At 36.4% G+C, this 18,189-nt stretch overlaps 2 protein-coding genes across 7 annotated transcripts in view; one reads left to right on the forward strand and one right to left on the reverse strand.

The window, feature by feature from the left end:
- Positions 1–3,810, forward strand: part of SPATA22 (spermatogenesis associated 22) — a 30,918-nt gene extending 27,108 nt beyond the window's left edge. For all 6 annotated transcript variants that reach the window (XM_034752239.1, XM_034752242.1, XM_034752243.1 and 3 more), the window contains one exon: positions 56–3,810. In XM_034752239.1, the coding sequence (XP_034608130.1) occupies positions 56–247 (192 nt within the window). In that variant the 3' untranslated portion in view covers positions 248–3,810. The remainder of the gene's footprint in view (positions 1–55) is intronic.
- Positions 3,811–5,201: 1,391 nt separating this feature from the next.
- Positions 5,202–18,189, reverse strand: part of LOC117867341 (transmembrane protein 211-like) — a 159,915-nt gene continuing 146,927 nt past the window's right edge. Inside the window, exon 3 of the mRNA XM_034752247.1 lies at positions 5,202–5,548. Coding sequence (XP_034608138.1) covers positions 5,322–5,548 — 227 coding nt within the window. The 3' untranslated portion in view covers positions 5,202–5,321. The remainder of the gene's footprint in view (positions 5,549–18,189) is intronic.

An 18,189-nucleotide genomic window follows, 5' to 3' on the forward strand; every position in this document is an offset into this window, starting at 1 on the left:
CATGTCAGAAAAGAAAATTAATTTTAACCTTTTGATTATTATGCTTTTGAAATAGGATCGGGAGCTTCCAAGACTAATTAGAGGTCGAGTTCACAGGTGCATGGGAAACTATGACACAAAAAGGAACATCTTCAAGTGTGTGTCTGTAAGACCTGCAACTGTTGTAGAACAAAGAACTTTCCAAGAATTTGTTAAAACTTCAGATGTCGAGATGAGAGAATGTGTGAAAACAATGAATGAAGTTTAAAGTAATGTTTATTTAAGCAATAATTTAAAGTTGAGATCACACTCCTGTTGATCAATAAGGATAAAGGGTGCTCATCTTGAGCATTTACAAAAGCTCATATTAAAAGTATTCTTTTATTAAATACTTGAAAGCACAATTATAGTATGTGTTATGTAAAAATTAAAATAAAATTGTTCCGGTTTGTTTCTACCATTATATTTCTTTGTTTACTGTGCTAGATTTTTTGTTGTGTGGTTTGTTAGATTTTACTGAAGGAATATGGATTAAAATACAGGCAGTCTTCGGACTTATGACACAACTGGTTCCTTACAATTGTGTTGTAAGTCGGAACTCGGAACCGCAATCTACTCCATTGCGGGACCGAGCATCGTAAACTCGAAACCTATAGTCGTAAGTCGAATCGGGGTGTCCATGTAGAAGCGTCGTAAGTGCAGTTCTTCGTAACTTGAACGTCATAAAGTCGAGGACTGCCTGTATTACATTTTGGTTACAAAAACATGAATTTATACAGACTCAACTTTTAGCTAAACTCATGTACCCTGAATGTAAACAATGAATGGATTTCGCAGTGTTATCATGGAAAGTGGAGGGAGCATCCCATTCATAGCACAGTTTCCCACCCCTTTTGTCTAACATTGAGGGTACAGCTGTATGGCCCATAGAAGGCTGAACTGGGAGATGTCCATCCCCCCTTCCACCAACCCCCCAGAAAATCCATTGAAGAGTTAATAATTTAGCCTTAGCCCTTTAAGGGGAAAGGAGTAGGGGAGAATCACGGGGAGCTGGAGAGAGTGCAGAAGTATAGGGCCTCTCCATAGATGGTCTTAGCTTGTAAAGGATCTCAAAATGTCTGAGGGTGTAGGGCTGAATACACTGCCCACTCTGAGGGGAACCTGTTCACCCAAATGATCTACAGGAGCCTCATACCATTTTCGTCTCCTTGGGCCTTGCCTGTTGGTTTCTCCATGAGAGGAGGCAATCTAGTCTCTTGTCAGAAATTTACTGAGAATTAAATTAAATTAATTTTCTTGAATTCTGAATTATATGGTCATTAAGTGTAAGTAACTGGAGCAAAATAAGGTACTAATTCCATCATTAACCTAAATGGCTTAGAAAAATCAAATAATCAATTCTAAGTGAATTTATTGTTGCTTTTTAGTACGATTGTTCCAAGAAATTATTTTGAGAAAATAAGTACTTTTATTTCAAAATATTAACCATATATTTCATCTAAAGAATAAATGTTTTTTAAAAAATGATTTTCATTGCTGATAAACATAAATTATATGTAGAGCCGTATTCTGACTGGCTGGGCTGCAGATGTTGCCTTTCTTTTTCTGGCTCTGCCAAAACCCATTTAGAAGTTCTTCTACAGGCTAACGTAACAGGCACTGCCGAGCTGTTCTGGGATGAAGCCTATCTTAGGTATTTATCTGGTCCCCATTACTGAAGTATCCAATTGCCTCAATCTTTAATGTATTCTAACATCCATGTGAAATAGGGAAGTACTATTATCCCTATTTTACAGATGGGAACTGAGGCACACAGTAACAGTAAGTGAATTACCCAAAGCCACACAAGAGGTGGGAGAAAGGGTAGGGAACTGAACCTGCTTCTCCCAAGTCCCAGGATAGCAGCCTACTACTAACTGGATCATTCTTTGTACAAGCCAGGGATCACAAATTATATGTTTATATGCCTATGGTCCTATACACAGACACTTATATAGATTATTCCTATTTGTTGCCATTTCCTTATCCCCTCAGTCTCTTCCCTTAAAGTAACTGCTGTGCATCTTATCTGACTGCAACTGTAAAACAAAAGCAAAGTCAGGAAAATAGTGAACAATGTGAATTATTTTATTATACAGTGTTGTCAATTGTAAATTTCACATTTAAAATAATTGAAATATTTTATTCAACAAGTCAAATACGGAAAACAGTTAATATTCTAAAAAGGAGGCAGCTAGTCAACGCAGAAACACAGTAATGGAAAATACAGCTTTTAGTTACACTTAAAAAATTATATATTTAGAATAAAACTTGAACCTGATCCAGTAAATTTTCTGTTTTTTTTTAACAAGAAAACTATTATACACAATATAACTCACAGACAGTCTTCATTAAAAAAGTGATTTATCAGTGTTAGCAAATGTATTGGTAGTAATTCCCCCTATTTAAGTTCCAGAGGAGCTTCTGCAATATATGCTTTGCTTACTCTGGTTTGAGTCAGTTACAGAATGATCTCTACCCAGAGTTATAAATTGGCTCTGAACATGGACCTTTTACATGGCAATTCTGTCTACCCCATTTTAGATTTCATCAGTCTCCATTAAGTTTTCGTTATTTCCTTTCAATGTTTAAAATTATATAAAGGACGTTCAATATGGAAGCATTAGTTTCGCTCTTTCTTAGAAAGTGGAGGATACTGTGGAAAAAACTTGAGTTTTTAACTTGATTGTTTGTTCAAAACACTGAAAATAAATTTTCAATACGTAGTTTGGTATAGCAATATTGTAAATTTTAAGACCCCTACTGAGAAAATAGGTGAAAGTTATAAAGGAATTTCAAACTATGCGTCCGATCCTGCAAACATTTACGTAACTTTATTCACATGTGTAATCCTACTGATTTCAATGGGATTACTGATGGGCACAATTCTGCACATGAGTAAAGTTATGTTTATAAGTGGTGACAGGATTGGGCCCTCTGTGTCTACTAGATATATTATGGGTATTAATAGAAATCTAAAATTATTTTACTTTTGGTAACCAATTAAATCTTTGCAAAAATGTTTTCTAATTTACACTAACAAATCACTTTTTCTAGTGAAACATTAAGTGAACAATCGTAAACATTACACAAAACAGAGAAAAACCCACAGAATACAATTTTTACACATTGTATAACATTTTCAGTGGTTTATGAGAATTTTTTTATATATTGATCCTGTCTTGTATAATTGTTCTATTGTAAAGGCACAGGTTGGTTAGGAAAGAAAAGCCTGCATCTCTCTCTTTACTTTGTGGTTATGGGTTTTTTATCTGTTTATTTTCTCACTTTTTACTTTCTGAATTTTATATGAAGCTTTCCAATCTATTCCAGCAATTTATGAAATGAGCATAAGACACTACTAAAAATGCTACATGCTACATACAGAGAAGACTGAAGTCTATTCTGCCTTTAGGAGAGCAGAGGAAATTCCTTCAGCCTCATTTTTGTTAAATATTTAGAAGATTTCATTCCTTAGTTCTCTATGACAAAAACCATAGAGCTCTCTCTATTTACTTTATTCAGCTTTGAAATATGCATTTTAAAACATTAATAATGTAACTGAATTATATTATAAATGTATGTGCATAATTTGCTCTTTCGAGCTCATGATTATGTAACAACAGTCAGCTACTTTAAAAAATAATGTAATGCTTAATTAAGTTGAGTTTAGAAGGCTTCACAATGTAAACAAGATTGTATAATACTTTGATACATATTGGAATAAAGTAAAGTGATTGTTCTATCAGTTCTCATTTTCTTATACTTCCTCAACATTTCTTTATCTGTCCCTTCACGCACATTTTTCAGAAAAGAAGAAATTCAGGAATAACCATTACCCAGGCTTCAGTAAATAACCAAGAAAAATAGAGAGACAAGGTGGGTGAGGTAATATCTTTTGTTGGACCAGTTTTTGTTGGTGAGAGAGACAAGCTTTTGAGCTTACATAGAGCTCTTCTTCAGCTCTTCTTCCAAAGCTCTGTGTAATCTTGAAAGCTTATCTTTCTTACCAACAGAAGGTTAATAAAAGGTATTTCCTCACCCACCTTGTCTTTAATATCCTGGGACCAAATGGCTACAACAGCACTGCATACAACTAACAAAGATGATAGATTTGATCAGTTGGTTCACAGGACAAAATAAAAAGCAGAAAAGTAAGGTTCAGTATTAAAATATAATCAAGAGGTTCCGTTCTTTACTAGTAAATATTAAAAATAAATAACATCCTCATGACCTAAGTACTGGATAGGAATTTTACTGTAATTTTGAAGGAGAAATATGGCAATGGAGTAATATTAGAACCCAATCATTCTTTTGTTTAAGGCATGTGGTGCATTTGTTTGAGTCCTTGGTGGTAATGAAACCAAAAATGCCATTGCTGGAACTAGACTTCATAAATTTCACACACAAAAATACCCATCAGATGTGACATTTTTCTAGTCATCATTACATTGGATGATATTGAGTCAAAGTCTGCCACACATACTCACAGTCTTTACCTTACAGGCTTATAAAACCCCCAAAACTATACATAATTATATACAATTCCATGCAAAATCATAATCTAAGAACTATGGTAAACAAATGCACTTCTCCTCTTAATATACTTTTCTCCTTTTTAAGCTATTTTAGTATTGGGCCTTTTGAAAAGGTTAGATCTCTTTAGCAAAAAGTTATCTAAAATGTATAGCAATCACGGTGGAGGCTATACTTCCCAATTGTTAGACCAGTACTAAAACATGTGCCTACAAAGTACAATATTCAGGCACACTCCTAACATGCATTGATTAAAAATAAACAAACAAAACACTTTTTCTTGCATACATCTTTTTTCATAGGTAAGCTTCATTTTAGGCTCTGGTTACTAGTAGGCTTTTTCCCACTCATAGTAACTATAACAAAATATCATTTAAAATTATTGGGTTCATAAAAGTTCTGACATTTAATAACATATAAAAGAGAATTGAGGCTTTTAACAGATTTACTGTTTTGAGACATAAAAGAAACTGTTTGGGAGGTAGACAGATGTTTTGAGGATAAACAGATTTTTTGACTAAGGCATTAAGCCATTATAAGTTTAGAGCAGCATAAAGGCTGCTAATTAGTCTTATTTCAATTCCAGAGTGTTAGCTTCTCATGCTTACGGAAGACTATCAGTGCACTTTTGGTCTCTGTGATTCTGACCCTCTATCTCCCTCTCTCTCTCTTTTTTTTTTTTTAGCCATACAGCTAAAAGGAAGTGCTATAATACTTTCTGCCCATTGATTAACAGGAATGTTTTGCTGTTAAATACTAATAAAATACTATAAAATAGTAGGTATTGGAGTTGGAGATATGTACTCTTTTGGTGCATATTTTGCAAAGAATGGTAAAAAGACAGATAACATGACTCCAACAATTGCCAACATGTACCCCCATCCAATCTGGCAGTCTCCTGCATTGTATATGCTTGAATTCTCACAGAATTTCTTCACTGTAGCAGAGGTGAGGCCGAAAGGATAAACCAAAAGTCCAGATGCCATGATGAATACTAGAAAAAAAAGAGAGAGCAATTTTTAATAAACATTGAATTCCCTTGAAAAATATTTCTTAGTTCCATGGGCAAATCTTGATTCAGTTCAGGTCAAAGGCAAAATTTCCATTGACTTCAAAAAGACTATGATTTGTCTCAGATTTTTTGGGATAGATTTTGTGACACAGTAGCATGTATGCAGATGAGCCCAAGGTAGAATGAAAAGGTGGTACAGATAACACATAGCTCAAGCCCTTTCTTGACATGGCAGCACTGGATTTGCTCCCTGAATTTGTTCATTTTGTTGTTATTGCGGGTTCTTTTTTTACCCCCAGTTTAGGCTTTATTAGACCTCTGTAGTTGTAGGGAGGAATCATACTGAGAACATCAGGAATGATATATAATTAATTACATGGTGAATGTGTGCAAAGATGTAGATATTTTCAAATATCTCAGGGGCACTCAGTGGTGCAAGTAAGCCAGTATGGTCAGTATGCCGAACCATTAAGACATTTATTGCCAGTACGCTGTACCGGAAAGACACATTTTTCAAGAATGAATTGTAGAGCCCTGCGCAGATACAAATTTATCCCTGTGGATTCGGATATCCACGGATAGAAATCAGTATCCGCTGAACCCCAGGGCTCTTCCGGGAACCGTAGCGGCGAAAAGGAGCAGAGCATGGGGCCGCCACTGCTAGGAGTCAGCGCCCCGCGCCGGCAGCTCCTCTAGCGTGGCTGTACTGCCCCCAGCCTCGACTTCAGCCCTGTCCTCCAGCAGGGCTGTAAAGATTCAAGACAGGAGACGCAGCTATGTGGAAGGGCTGGGGGTAGGGCTGGGGGCAGTACAGCCACGCCGGAGGACCTGCCAGTGCAGGGCGCTGGCTCCTGAGGAGCGATGGACCCACATTCTGTTCCTTTCACCCCTGCGATTCCTGGGAGAGCTAGACTAATATGACTATAAGTACAAAGTGCATTTTAGTTACACATCACAGCATCTATGATCAACAATTATTGCTCTCCTAACATTGTTTAAAAAAAAAAAGAGTACAATTACACAGAAAAACAAATGGCATTGCAATATCTGATGAACTGTTATCTATGCTGCCTTATTCAGCAGATGGTGTAAACAGAATCTATATTACCTAAAGAAAAAAATCATTGCCAGTTAGCTATTAATAGAAGTCAAGGACTAACTTCTGCAATATATAATGAATATTTTTCATATTTTAATGTCATGGGTATGTAATTTGTTAATATACAAAACTGCTTTTGGTATATATATATATATTTGGGTATATATAATTTGATTGTCCAAACTGTAAATCAGGGTTAAAATAGGCAGAAAAATACTCTAAAAATACACTGGTAGGTTTTTAAAAAGCACCCAGGACTGGCCTAAATTTGCTCCCATTGATATAAAAAGGACACCAAGGTGCTTTGGAAAGTCCAACCCACTATGTATAACAATTTGTTGGAAAGTACAAGTGTCACTTATAAATCAATATTTATTTCTTCTTTCTTCTACCCTTTATGCATCACAATGAATAAATTAATAGTTGGATCTAAAAAAAATCTATTGTATTTTAAAATTGTATTATCTTGTAAATCAAAATGATATTATGAAACAGATCCCCTCCCTTTTCCCCACCCCCTTAAAAATAAAGTAACCAAACAACAAACAAACAAAACCCCAGAAGCTTAGAAGATGTCTATGGTGTACTACCCAATGTTTGGTTTAAATTCACTGTGGATTGTTATCAGTTTAAGTTTTTATAATAAGTGGAAATCAGAATTAATCACAGCTAAGTGTGAATTGATAGATTATTCATATCTTGTAAATATTGAAAGAACAATTAAAATAGTGAAATAAACATTTTAAACAGTTCCATGACTGTTACAAGCAATTGTAATTGTACTGTGCCATCTAAGACTAACACACCATTCTAATGTACAGGTTACTTCAGCTGTAAATTATGAAAGGCTTACTCTAAGAAAGATTTATGCAAATGCCTCTCATATTAGTTTACTTTGCTTCCCAAGAATTCTTTAGAAAGTTTGTAGGCTATTTGAAGTCAAGAGGTCTGATTCATCCATACTCACAGTTTACTTTTAGCTTAGCTGGGTCCATTGAATCCATTCCATTCAATAGACAACACACTATAAATCACAACAGAAAAAAGAAAGATAGAAATAGAACTAGTAGCAACCTTTCCAATCTCTGTTTCTTTCTGTGATAACTCAAATGAAGGTTTAAAGAGAATCAGTTTACCAATAAATGGAGTTCTTTGAGCATTAATCAAGGTAGCCACCTTATTGACACCTCTTATATGAATCCAGAAAGAAGTGTTGATTCTGGCACTGACTCTTATGGTTTGCCTTGCCAAGGCAGAGTTTTTGGGCCCTGCACAGAACTCAGACCCTTTGCCTTAGGCAGTTCTGAATTATTAGATTTCAGGGACTCCCAGAGAAGGATGACCTGAAGCCAGAGTTGCAAGTCTTTCCCGGCTCAGGGTGTGAAAGCGCCACACCAAGCTCCAGTTAGGCCCCATCCCTAAGCAGACACGGTTTTGAGTGTGTGCATCAGACTCCAGGCACATGGAGAGAGACTATGCACACTTCTTGAATTCAGGCCTCTGAGAGCCCAGATCCACCATACGAGCTTTTCCCAAGCTGAAGCCATACTGCAAAGAAATTAGACTGCATCACATGCAGCAAAGTCTTAATAACTACTACAAGCATATTAAATTGCTAAAATATGAAAACTATAAATTTAAGATAAACTAAATTCCATTTACTCACACACATACACTCCATATACACATCTAACTACAGGCACTGAGCTTCCACAATGGAAGAGAAAGAACTGAGGCAATTGGGACCATAAGCCAATTGAATATCCTCAGCCCTGAAAGTTGAGTGTCATGAGATTACGCATACAATACCCAATGAGTACTGTTTTCAAACTTTTCCAAAGTACTGCAGTGCCCTGAAGACAACACATCCTACAAATTATAATTTGCAGAAACCACCTTGAAGAAACATCATTACCAGAATGGCCAGTTTTCATACAGTTAGCGTATTTAAAAGCTATTAAAAGTGCTAAGGTATTAAAATAGAGAAATATATTAATTTATGTTAACCTGTAATCCACATGTATTGTGATAGCTACCTATGAATACTGTTGTGTACTGTAACTAACAAACAGCATAATTTATTTGATCAGAATTGTCCAGTTTATGATGATAACTGGATATGCAAAATATTCATAATCAAAGGTGAAGTTTTTCATGTTTCATGAAGAAACTTGAAATGGGCCTATTTTGCTGAAAAAACTCAGAACATATCACAAAATTTTCATTCAAAAAAGCACTTCTTTCCCAAGAAAAGTAAGCCCATTTCTGAGTGAAAATGGAATAGTTCTGAGCAAAAGGTAGCTGTAAAGTTTAAATTTCAGTTTGTGCATATTGTCAATGTAAAAATAGTCACTGCCTCAAATTTTGCAGAAATCAAAAACAAAATAGTAAAAACTTTTATGCTAAATTATGCAGAGCTTTTTCTTTTTTTTACCATTTTAGTACTGCTTTGAACACTACTGGCTACATTAATATTTCCTATTTTTCTGTCACATTGTTAGCTTTTAGAAAACAGACAAATGCTACACTTTAAATATTTGTCCATATTCATTTCCTTATCTACAGAGTCAAGCAGAAGTATTTTGAAGACTTTGAAATATTGATATCACTGTATTGTAATCTACCATTCAGTGATGTCGTTTTGTAGTCTCAGTTAATGGCAGAAGCTTTTTGCAAGGGAAAAAAATCACTGGAATGTTAGACTTGAATCTGTTCTAACATCAAATAGGCTAATAAGTTGCCCATGGCTCTGTATTCTCAGGCTTGTCATAGAATGACCTCATTATACTCAGTTATATGAACCACACAGTGTCCTCCTTCTTACAAAGGCTTAAAATACTGAATGGCCTGTTATTATCTGCAGAAGCCAAGCTTTCAGACACGGTACTAATGACTACTTAATAGCGCTGTCTATCAGCAGTGCAGTTAGCTGGGAGAATACACAAAGAAACAGTGGGGATCCAGTTAGCTTCTTCATAGAACATTTATCCCTCTGCATGGTTTTAAAACAACAAACATCAATTTAAAATGTGTCAGAATTCAGCAGTCAGTATGTTATTATTATCTCAAGTGTATCCCCCCCCCTCAAGCGTATCACATACAAGACCATCGGGAAATACATTTTAGGTCCTATTCCATAATGTGCAGCACACAGAATTTCTAAGAAACTATTTGATTTTACTTAACATGGTTTTGACTGACCATTTGGTTTTTATTAATATTTGAATTGATCTCTCATCAGATTTCTCATTAAAGAGTTCTCATTAAAAACATTTATTTTTTTGTTGTAATATTCTTTTGACACATGATCTTTGTTACCTTTAAGAATTCCTCGCTTGGGTTCTTACCAGTAACTCATAGTCAATGCTAACTGCAACATTGTTTATAGCTGTGTTTATGTACACCAGTTCAACAGGAGAAGGTCACATTTTGTTTCTGCTTTCTAACCTTCCACTTTCCCAAACAATTACAGTTTCTCCCCTCTGTCCCCTCCTTAGTTTACTGGTATCATATGCCTCAACCATCCTGATAGTCTCCACTCTGCAACCTTCTTTTAAAGGATTTATAACTTGGCTATAAAAACTGGTTCTTGGCTGACATTTGGCATACAAGAAACCAGAAAGGGCTTTTTTCTTAATTTAAGCAAATTTCTGGGTTCAGAGGTTTCAAATTGAAGCATTAACATCATCTCAGTATATTTCTTTTTGTAATAAGCATATATAATACCAGAGAGGCAGGCACTTCTACCTATGGAATTCAGTACATTTTGTACAAAAAGTTTTAAATTACTGTTGCTGTATTTTTCTCTCTTAGGAAAAATAGCACCATTTTCTGTCATTTCAAGGTATATTCTAAATAAAGCTAATAAAGTATAGTGTACTGGTTCTTCCATTGCATTAAGATCCTTAGGCTAGGTCCACACTACCCGCCTGATTCGGTGGGTAGAGATCGATCCCAGAAGCGCTCCCCCGTCGACTGCGGAACTCCTGCTCGCCGAGAGGAGGAAGCGCTGTCGACGGGGGAGCTTGCCTGCACCGCGTGGACCCGCAGCAAGTAAACTTAGTTCGATCTAGGAAACGTCGACTTCAGCTACGCTATTCTCATAGCTGAAGTTGTGTTTCCTAGATCGATCCCCCGCCCTAGTGTGGACCAAGCCTTAGTTAAGAAGTTATGGAAATCCTGTTGACCTAAGTTTGTTTCAGAAGATACCATATAGAATGTGACTTCCTAGGTTATAATCATCCAAAATAACTAAAATGAAATATGTAATACTTGAAATAATAATAAATTATTTTTTCTTTTAAAAATTAATTTTATCATTTCAATTTTTTTTCCCACTTTAAACAGATGTAAAACCGCTGACTGAGCTGCAATGCTCTATAAAATATCTAGAGGGCACTCATCTACAATTCTCCTAAGGCACTATGTCCAGCAAAGCCATGGGTAGCCAGTCATACTTTCAACTTCTTTCTACAAGGCTGTCCAAGTCTCCTAAGTGTAGCATGAGATGAGTGAAGTGCCGGCACTAGGCATAAGCAGACTAAGCAATTGCTTAGGGCCCTAAGCAGCTCAAAGGGGCCCCCATTTGCTTTTTTAGAATATTTTGGGGGTGGGGCAAAAAATATTCCTGTTTTAGGCCCTCAGAGGGCTAGTGCCGTCTTTGGATATATGAACAGCCTTATCCATCATGACAAGGGGAGAGAGAAACCTTAGATTTGTGTATAGTGCAATACAACAACTATAAATGAAAATAACCATAGTTAATAAAAGTATTTCATGTTAAGGTTTAGCTTCTTGCTTTCCCCCCGTTTTCCTTTAAACAGAACTTGTTAGTTTATAAGCCACCAATGAGGAAATCCATCTTTTCCAGAGACTTAATCAAATTGTGCAAAAATAAGACCAAGGACCTACTCCTATTAAAGTTAATAGGAGTCTTGATGTAAACTGGAGCAGAATCAAATCGTAAGTTCTCACTACTTTCTCTGACTAGTCAAGAGACCTAGGAGAGAATAGGCTGCATCCTTTTCTGGCTCATGCATAATCAACAGAATTTGCAATTGAGTTATAATTGCAGAAACTATATTGCACGAGCCAGCAAAGAATAGAACTTTCCCTTCAAATCCCAGCTTGACTTTGCAGTGCTGATATTTAGAACAATTTTCCATGTAAGCTTGGCTCGTTTGATATGCAGTGACTGAGTGGCAATAAACAGTGGAACCCCAGAGTGTGATTTTTTACAAAGTCACTTTCTCAGATATAACCTCTTTTTTAAACCATTATCAATTCTTCAGTCATGTCTCTCCTAAACTACTGCACCCTTTTCTTCTCTGGCCTATCTCCCTTCTTAGGCTATTCAAAAAGCTACTTCTTGGATTATTTTACTGACCTACTGCACTGACACCATCTTCTTCCTCCTCCACTAACTTATCCTCAGCTTCAAGACTCTACAGAACACTGACCATGCTTATATCTCCTCCCACTCTTTGCTCTTCATGTGCTCTTTAATTGCCTTTTTAATCTCCTCTCACTCTTGGCTTCAGACTTTTGTTTTATGCCAACTCTATCCACTTCCTATGCACTCACTTGCCTCCTTTGAATTTGTACTTAAAATTAGAAGCAGGAAAAAAAAAGGAAAACTGGATCTTCTCCCAAAATTTTATGCCAGTTCTAGAACCAAACTTCATGGATTGGGCCTATCTCTATTTAAATCCCACCTTTTTCACCCATGAAGCTTTGTTGTGCTATCTCTCTGCCAATGATATATCCACATCTTTTTGCATATGAATTGCTGTGCAGTGCATTGGAGTTAAATGAGTTGAACCGTAAGCTACTTGGAATCATTTTCTGTGTGTCTCTGTGTATGCCTGTGTGTGTTTTACAAAGTCCACTAATGTACACTCCTTAAACAATAAAAATAGTAAAAGCCTGAGACAAACCACACTTAGACCCTTTGAATATTTTATAATAAAATAGTTATAAAGACGCTTTAATTAAGTTTAAACTCTGAAAAGAATTAAAGAGGGGAACCCAGAGGTGGGAAACCATTGTTATCAAGATCTACAAGCACAGGTGGAGGATTTTATTTCATATCAGATGCCTGTTGTCAGTTTGGATAGTGACTATCTAATCTCTAAATTCTGGAAGATGGAAGCAGAGATCAACAGTCTCCCTGGGGAATTTATGAACTGATAAACATACTGGTACACTGACTATATACACATTCCTTGTGATGGTTCCAATAATTTAGCACATCACAAAGTCAACATACAAAAACACTTTTCTTGGGAATACAAAGGTGTCCTATAAAATGCAGGGCTTTATTTATTCTCTGCTATGGTTTGGATGTATCAGTTTAAGAATACGTAGCTACAAAATTAAACAAAGATTTACCAAAGAGGCGGAGCACAGCTAGATATGCTCTGTTCTGCATGAGAGTTTAAAAAAACCCCAAAACACTTGAAAAAATAATGTCCCATTTTGGTTTTTAACTTTTGAAGCTAGATTCACCCCAATAGGACATGAAAAAAGCTGCACCCAAGGGGGAACTGAACCCCCTAGTAATTCAGTAGTGGGAAGGACAACGTTAAACTCAACTCAGGACTCTAGTGGAGCCTCTCTGGTCAAAGCTGTGTTGGGAGAGTCCCCCCTATTTTTAGGAGGTAGCCCTGAGTAAAGACCCCGGAAGAACAGAGGATTGTGAACAGCTTGTATCACTCCAAGTGGATTTACTTTGGAGCTCCAAATGCAAAGGAGTCAATCTGGTCCAGGGTTTTTGTGAAAGGTAACAGCAAGGAGTACTATGGTAAAAGACTGACCCTGAATAATCACATTCAGTTCCATTCCATTTCGTATATGAATATGCAAATGAAACAAAAATAAATCTACTTCAGTACTTTGCAAACAGCACTTCATGGTGTTATCAGTCTTTGATTGATTTCAAATTAAAACGATTTACTTGTTACATACAAAACACAGAAAGCTAAGAATAAAATATTCTGAATTCATAAATCATTTTCCTGAAAGTGCCTACTATAAAGAGATTAGTTTGTCCTAGAATTTTAATTTGCTTACTATCGGAGTATATTATACTCTTCATACTTGTGACTAAGTTGGATTAGTTGGAAGATTGTAGAGAGACTCATACAATCATCAAAATTGGTGCTGGAAGGGATTCTTACAGTAGGCCTGGAAATCCATTCTCCTACTGCTATTACAGATTATCACCTTCACTATTCCCCAAGTGTTTTAGCTAATCTCTTTTTGGAAAATTTTCATTTACAGTGTCTAATCTAACTAAGCAGGCTGTTGTATTTTTAATTGCTCTCATCATTAAGTTTTCCCTCATATCTAATCTATTTTTGCTCTTTTTAAGATCATTAACTCTCATAATACACTCTTAGTCAACTTCAAATAATTTATTTGCTCTCAAATTTCTACAGAGCTCGAGTCACTCTAACTTCCCTTAAACTTTTCCCTTAAACTTTTTATTTTTATTTATTTATTTAGGTGTAAATAATAGATACCTATACAAGGCACTAGGCACCCTAACATGTAATTAGCAGTACAACAAAAATCCCAGCAGTATTAAAAGAATCATTAAAACAGGAATTTAGCCAGCCAGCCAGCTAACTACCCCCTCTCCCCAAATCTTGGTTCTACCCCTTTACCTCTGCATTGTTCTGGGAAGCATATCTTTTGCAGTCTCCAAAAACCCTATCAAGCAGATGTCTTTTGTAACATACCTGGAAGGTCACCAAATTCAGGGTATTTCTTACAGGAATGGGGGAAAACAAATTCCAGACTCCCAGTCTCAGAGCCCTCAAAGAGAATGCCCTGTCAGCATCCCCCTACCTTATTAACAAGGGGAATCAAGATGAAGCACCTCTGTTGACCATACATGTCCATTCTTCCAGCCATCTGCATTATCTTTGTTTTCCTTTTTGATCTCTTCTCAATACAACAGGTCTTTTTAAACTTTTCAAAAGGAATCTCATGAAGGATCACATCTAATGCTTTGCTACCATGTAAATAACTGACACTTACTGAATTCCCTCTCCTCTCCCTTTTTGTGACTGAGGCAAAGACATTAAAGACAAGAAACACACACGGTTGAGTTACGACATGCCTGTTTTGTGTTTGTTGCCTGTACAGCCAGAATTAAGTAGTAGAAGTCTTCGTACAGGGCCTGGCTTTCTCTTGTGCACAGCTGAAAAGTTCACATGTAAGATGTAAGAGTGAAAATTCAGGTGATTAGCAAACCAGAGGATTTGACCAAGGTAGGTTTCCTTTGTACTTACACTTTTCTTTGTCTGATTTAAAAAAAAGGCTAATATGCAAAATAAAAAACTCCTGTGTCTTGTACCCTCACAAATAAATGGATATTTCTAAACCATCTGCTATAACATCTTTATTATATATTTGCCATTAAAAGCATGCAAAATGTAGACAATTGAAAATGAATTGTCTTCCAGAACTAAATAGCAAGCTTTGATAAAATGACAGAGTATACAGGATATATACACACACACACATACACAAAGAAGGGGCCAATTTTTAAATGGATATCTTCTGTGTGTGTATGTATGTGTAATACACACACACACACACACACACACACAGAAGATATCAATTTAAAAAGTGATCCATTCTTTGGTGTCCTTTCTCACAGAATACATATACAATATCTACTTTCAATGTAAACTCTAAATCTTTTTCCAACAGTTAAAAAAATTACAATTGTATGAGAAACTGGTTGTCTTTTCTAAAATCAATCAATCAAACAGTGCATATTCTCTCTTACACAGTTACAAAATTTCCACTAGGTAAGGTTTACCGTTTCTTCGGCCACCATGCTGACAAAGATAATTTATACCAATAACTATAGATTCAATCATGGGTGCTACAGGGCCAAGGGTGAGGGGAGGACACAAGGAATCCGAAAGCCTGTGCAGAGGCATTGTCTCTCTTTGTACATGACACTGGCTGTCCACTGATCCCCTGGGATCCTATGGGTTTTATAAGTGGGCCTCATAACTTGTTCCATGGGGAAACCCCTTCCCTCCATTTCCAGAGGAATTAAACTCCACAAAGAGAACCTTATGGAAATGTTCTCCCCCTCTATCTCCTCCTACAGCAGCATGGCCCAATGAATAGGACATTGGATTGTGTGTCAGTACACAGATTCTATTCCTGGCTCTTCCACTGACCTGCTATGTGACTTTTGGGAAGTCACCTATCTCTAGGGTGACCAGATGTCCCGATTTTATAGGAACAGTCCCGATTTTTGGGTCTTTTTCTTATATAGGCTCCTATTACTCCCTACCCCCTGTCCTGAGTTTTCACATTTGCTGTCTAGTCACCTTACCTATCTCTGTGACTCAGTTTTTCCTTGTGTAAAATGGGGATAATGATACTCAATCTCCAATGCTTTGAGATCTACCGATGAAAAGTGCTAAATAAGAACTAAATAGAATTGTTATGATTAGAAGAAGAAATACCATTGGCACCTGAGTGTGATAACAGAATCAAGATTGAATTTCTGTGCCCTGTACTGCTATAAGCAAATTGTTGACTTCCTCTGGCTCCTACAGAAAGGAATAAGTACCTTTTTGTGTATATTTTTTTTATATAAACAGTCTGAAAAGAACTGAAAATTACCAGACAACATTTCAAACAAAAATGAACAAAACCAGAACGTGAAATTTTAAAAATGAAACAAACAAAACCAAAACAATATTCCATGATATCATGGAAAATAAACTTTTGAGGGCTGTAAAAATCAAGTATCAGTATTGGAGGCAGTTGTTCTGCACAGAGCTACAAGCAGTTGCAGGTCAAGTACCAATAATACAAGCTCTTGTAAGCCACCCCCCCAATTATTTCATCAAAGGGAAGTTGACTAAAGAGCAGGGAATGGAGACAATAACGCCTACATATGTGGTATCAAAATGCTGCTGAATAAAGAGCTGGAACTAGTAAAAATGATCTAGTCACTTTTATCATATTACAATTTAGTTATTCTCTTTTTTTGGTAAAGAATTATTTCATAGGCTTAATTTCAGTTAGCATGTAGTAATTCTGAGAATTTGTACCAGTCTTGGGTTGTTGCCAAAATAAACTGAAGATTATGCCAATTTCTTTTCCAGCTCAACTAGATAGTGTTACTCACAAGGTAGAATTTAGCAGCTATAATACAAATCTGATTACAAAGAAAGCTATCTAGCTTGTCAACACTCTTTGTTAGCATATATCCTTTGTTAGTGTTTTTATATAATGTCTCCAAAATCTCTGTTAAAATAACTGTTGAGGGTCTGACTAAAGCTCATAAGCTTCGTTACCACAGCAGACATAGTGATTGATGCTATATACTTTTTATCTCAATGGGAATTTTGCCTCAGTAAGGAGTGCAGGATATAACCCAAAATATTTAATGTTTCCCTGTTTGCAGTGTATTGCAATGGAGAAACTAACATCCTAATCCAGCAAATCACTTGAGCATGTGTTTAACTTTAAGCACCTGAGTAGTCATATTGAGTTCAATGGAATTTCTCATGTGCTTAAGTACTTTGCTGGATTGGAGCTTCAGTGCATGAACAGAGTGATAGAAATATCCCTTAATGCTGGTTTAACACAGATGTTTGTGCTTCATTATAACAGGGTTCAAAGGAAGAGGGAGAGAAAAATATGTAACATGAATCTGTATTTGTCTGATAGGCTTGAATGACTCAAAATCTGATAAAAATGCCTCAATGCTGCACTGAGCATGAAAGGAGTCTAGAGTGACAGTAGAACGGTATAAGAACTAGTCAAGCGGCAGTCCTCAGATGGTTAGAGAAGAAGAGGTATATTTAGTTGTGAAAATAGGCAATTGCAACCGGGTTCCCCCCACCCATTTCACTTAGCTCCCATAAGTGAAAGCTGCATCAGGTAACCCAAGGTTTCTCAGTAACAGTTGCATGCTATTGAATTACGAATCAGAGTAGTCATAACATTCGAACAGTGGAGTCTTGATTGGCTCACGTGTACCTATAAATTTTATAATATGTATTTTGATCTTAAGAAACATTACACTCTATTACTGCTTAGGGTCTTTTTTTTAAAGTTGGAGCATTGATCTGATAAATCATTAATCATTCTATAAGTAAATATTTATTGATGTTATTTAAAAATATGTAGGTGTTCAAAGGGCTATAAAATATAACAGCTCTAAAGAAAGTGTGGGCTATCCACTGATTGCCAATACCCAAATCTACCCCTCCTGCAGAATTGCCCTTGGGAAGGTATGGAATTTTCCTTGGATCTTTTCACTTGGAGTGAAGACTTTTGTGCCCTCACTCTCCCCTGAATTGCACCCTCAATCACACATTTCCCCCTCACTCCCTGGAATGACCAGTGGTTTTGCCTGAGAATCTACAGCCCTTTGCCCTGGCTCTGGTAACTCCTAAGCCCTGGAGGCCCTCTTGAAGGATAGTTTCCCCAATAAAAAACAGGTTGCAGAAGGATCAATGCAACTTCCTGCATTAGG

This window comes from Trachemys scripta, chromosome 18 (assembly GCF_013100865.1).
Source record: "Trachemys scripta elegans isolate TJP31775 chromosome 18, CAS_Tse_1.0, whole genome shotgun sequence".
Lineage (NCBI taxonomy): Eukaryota > Metazoa > Chordata > Testudines > Emydidae > Trachemys > Trachemys scripta.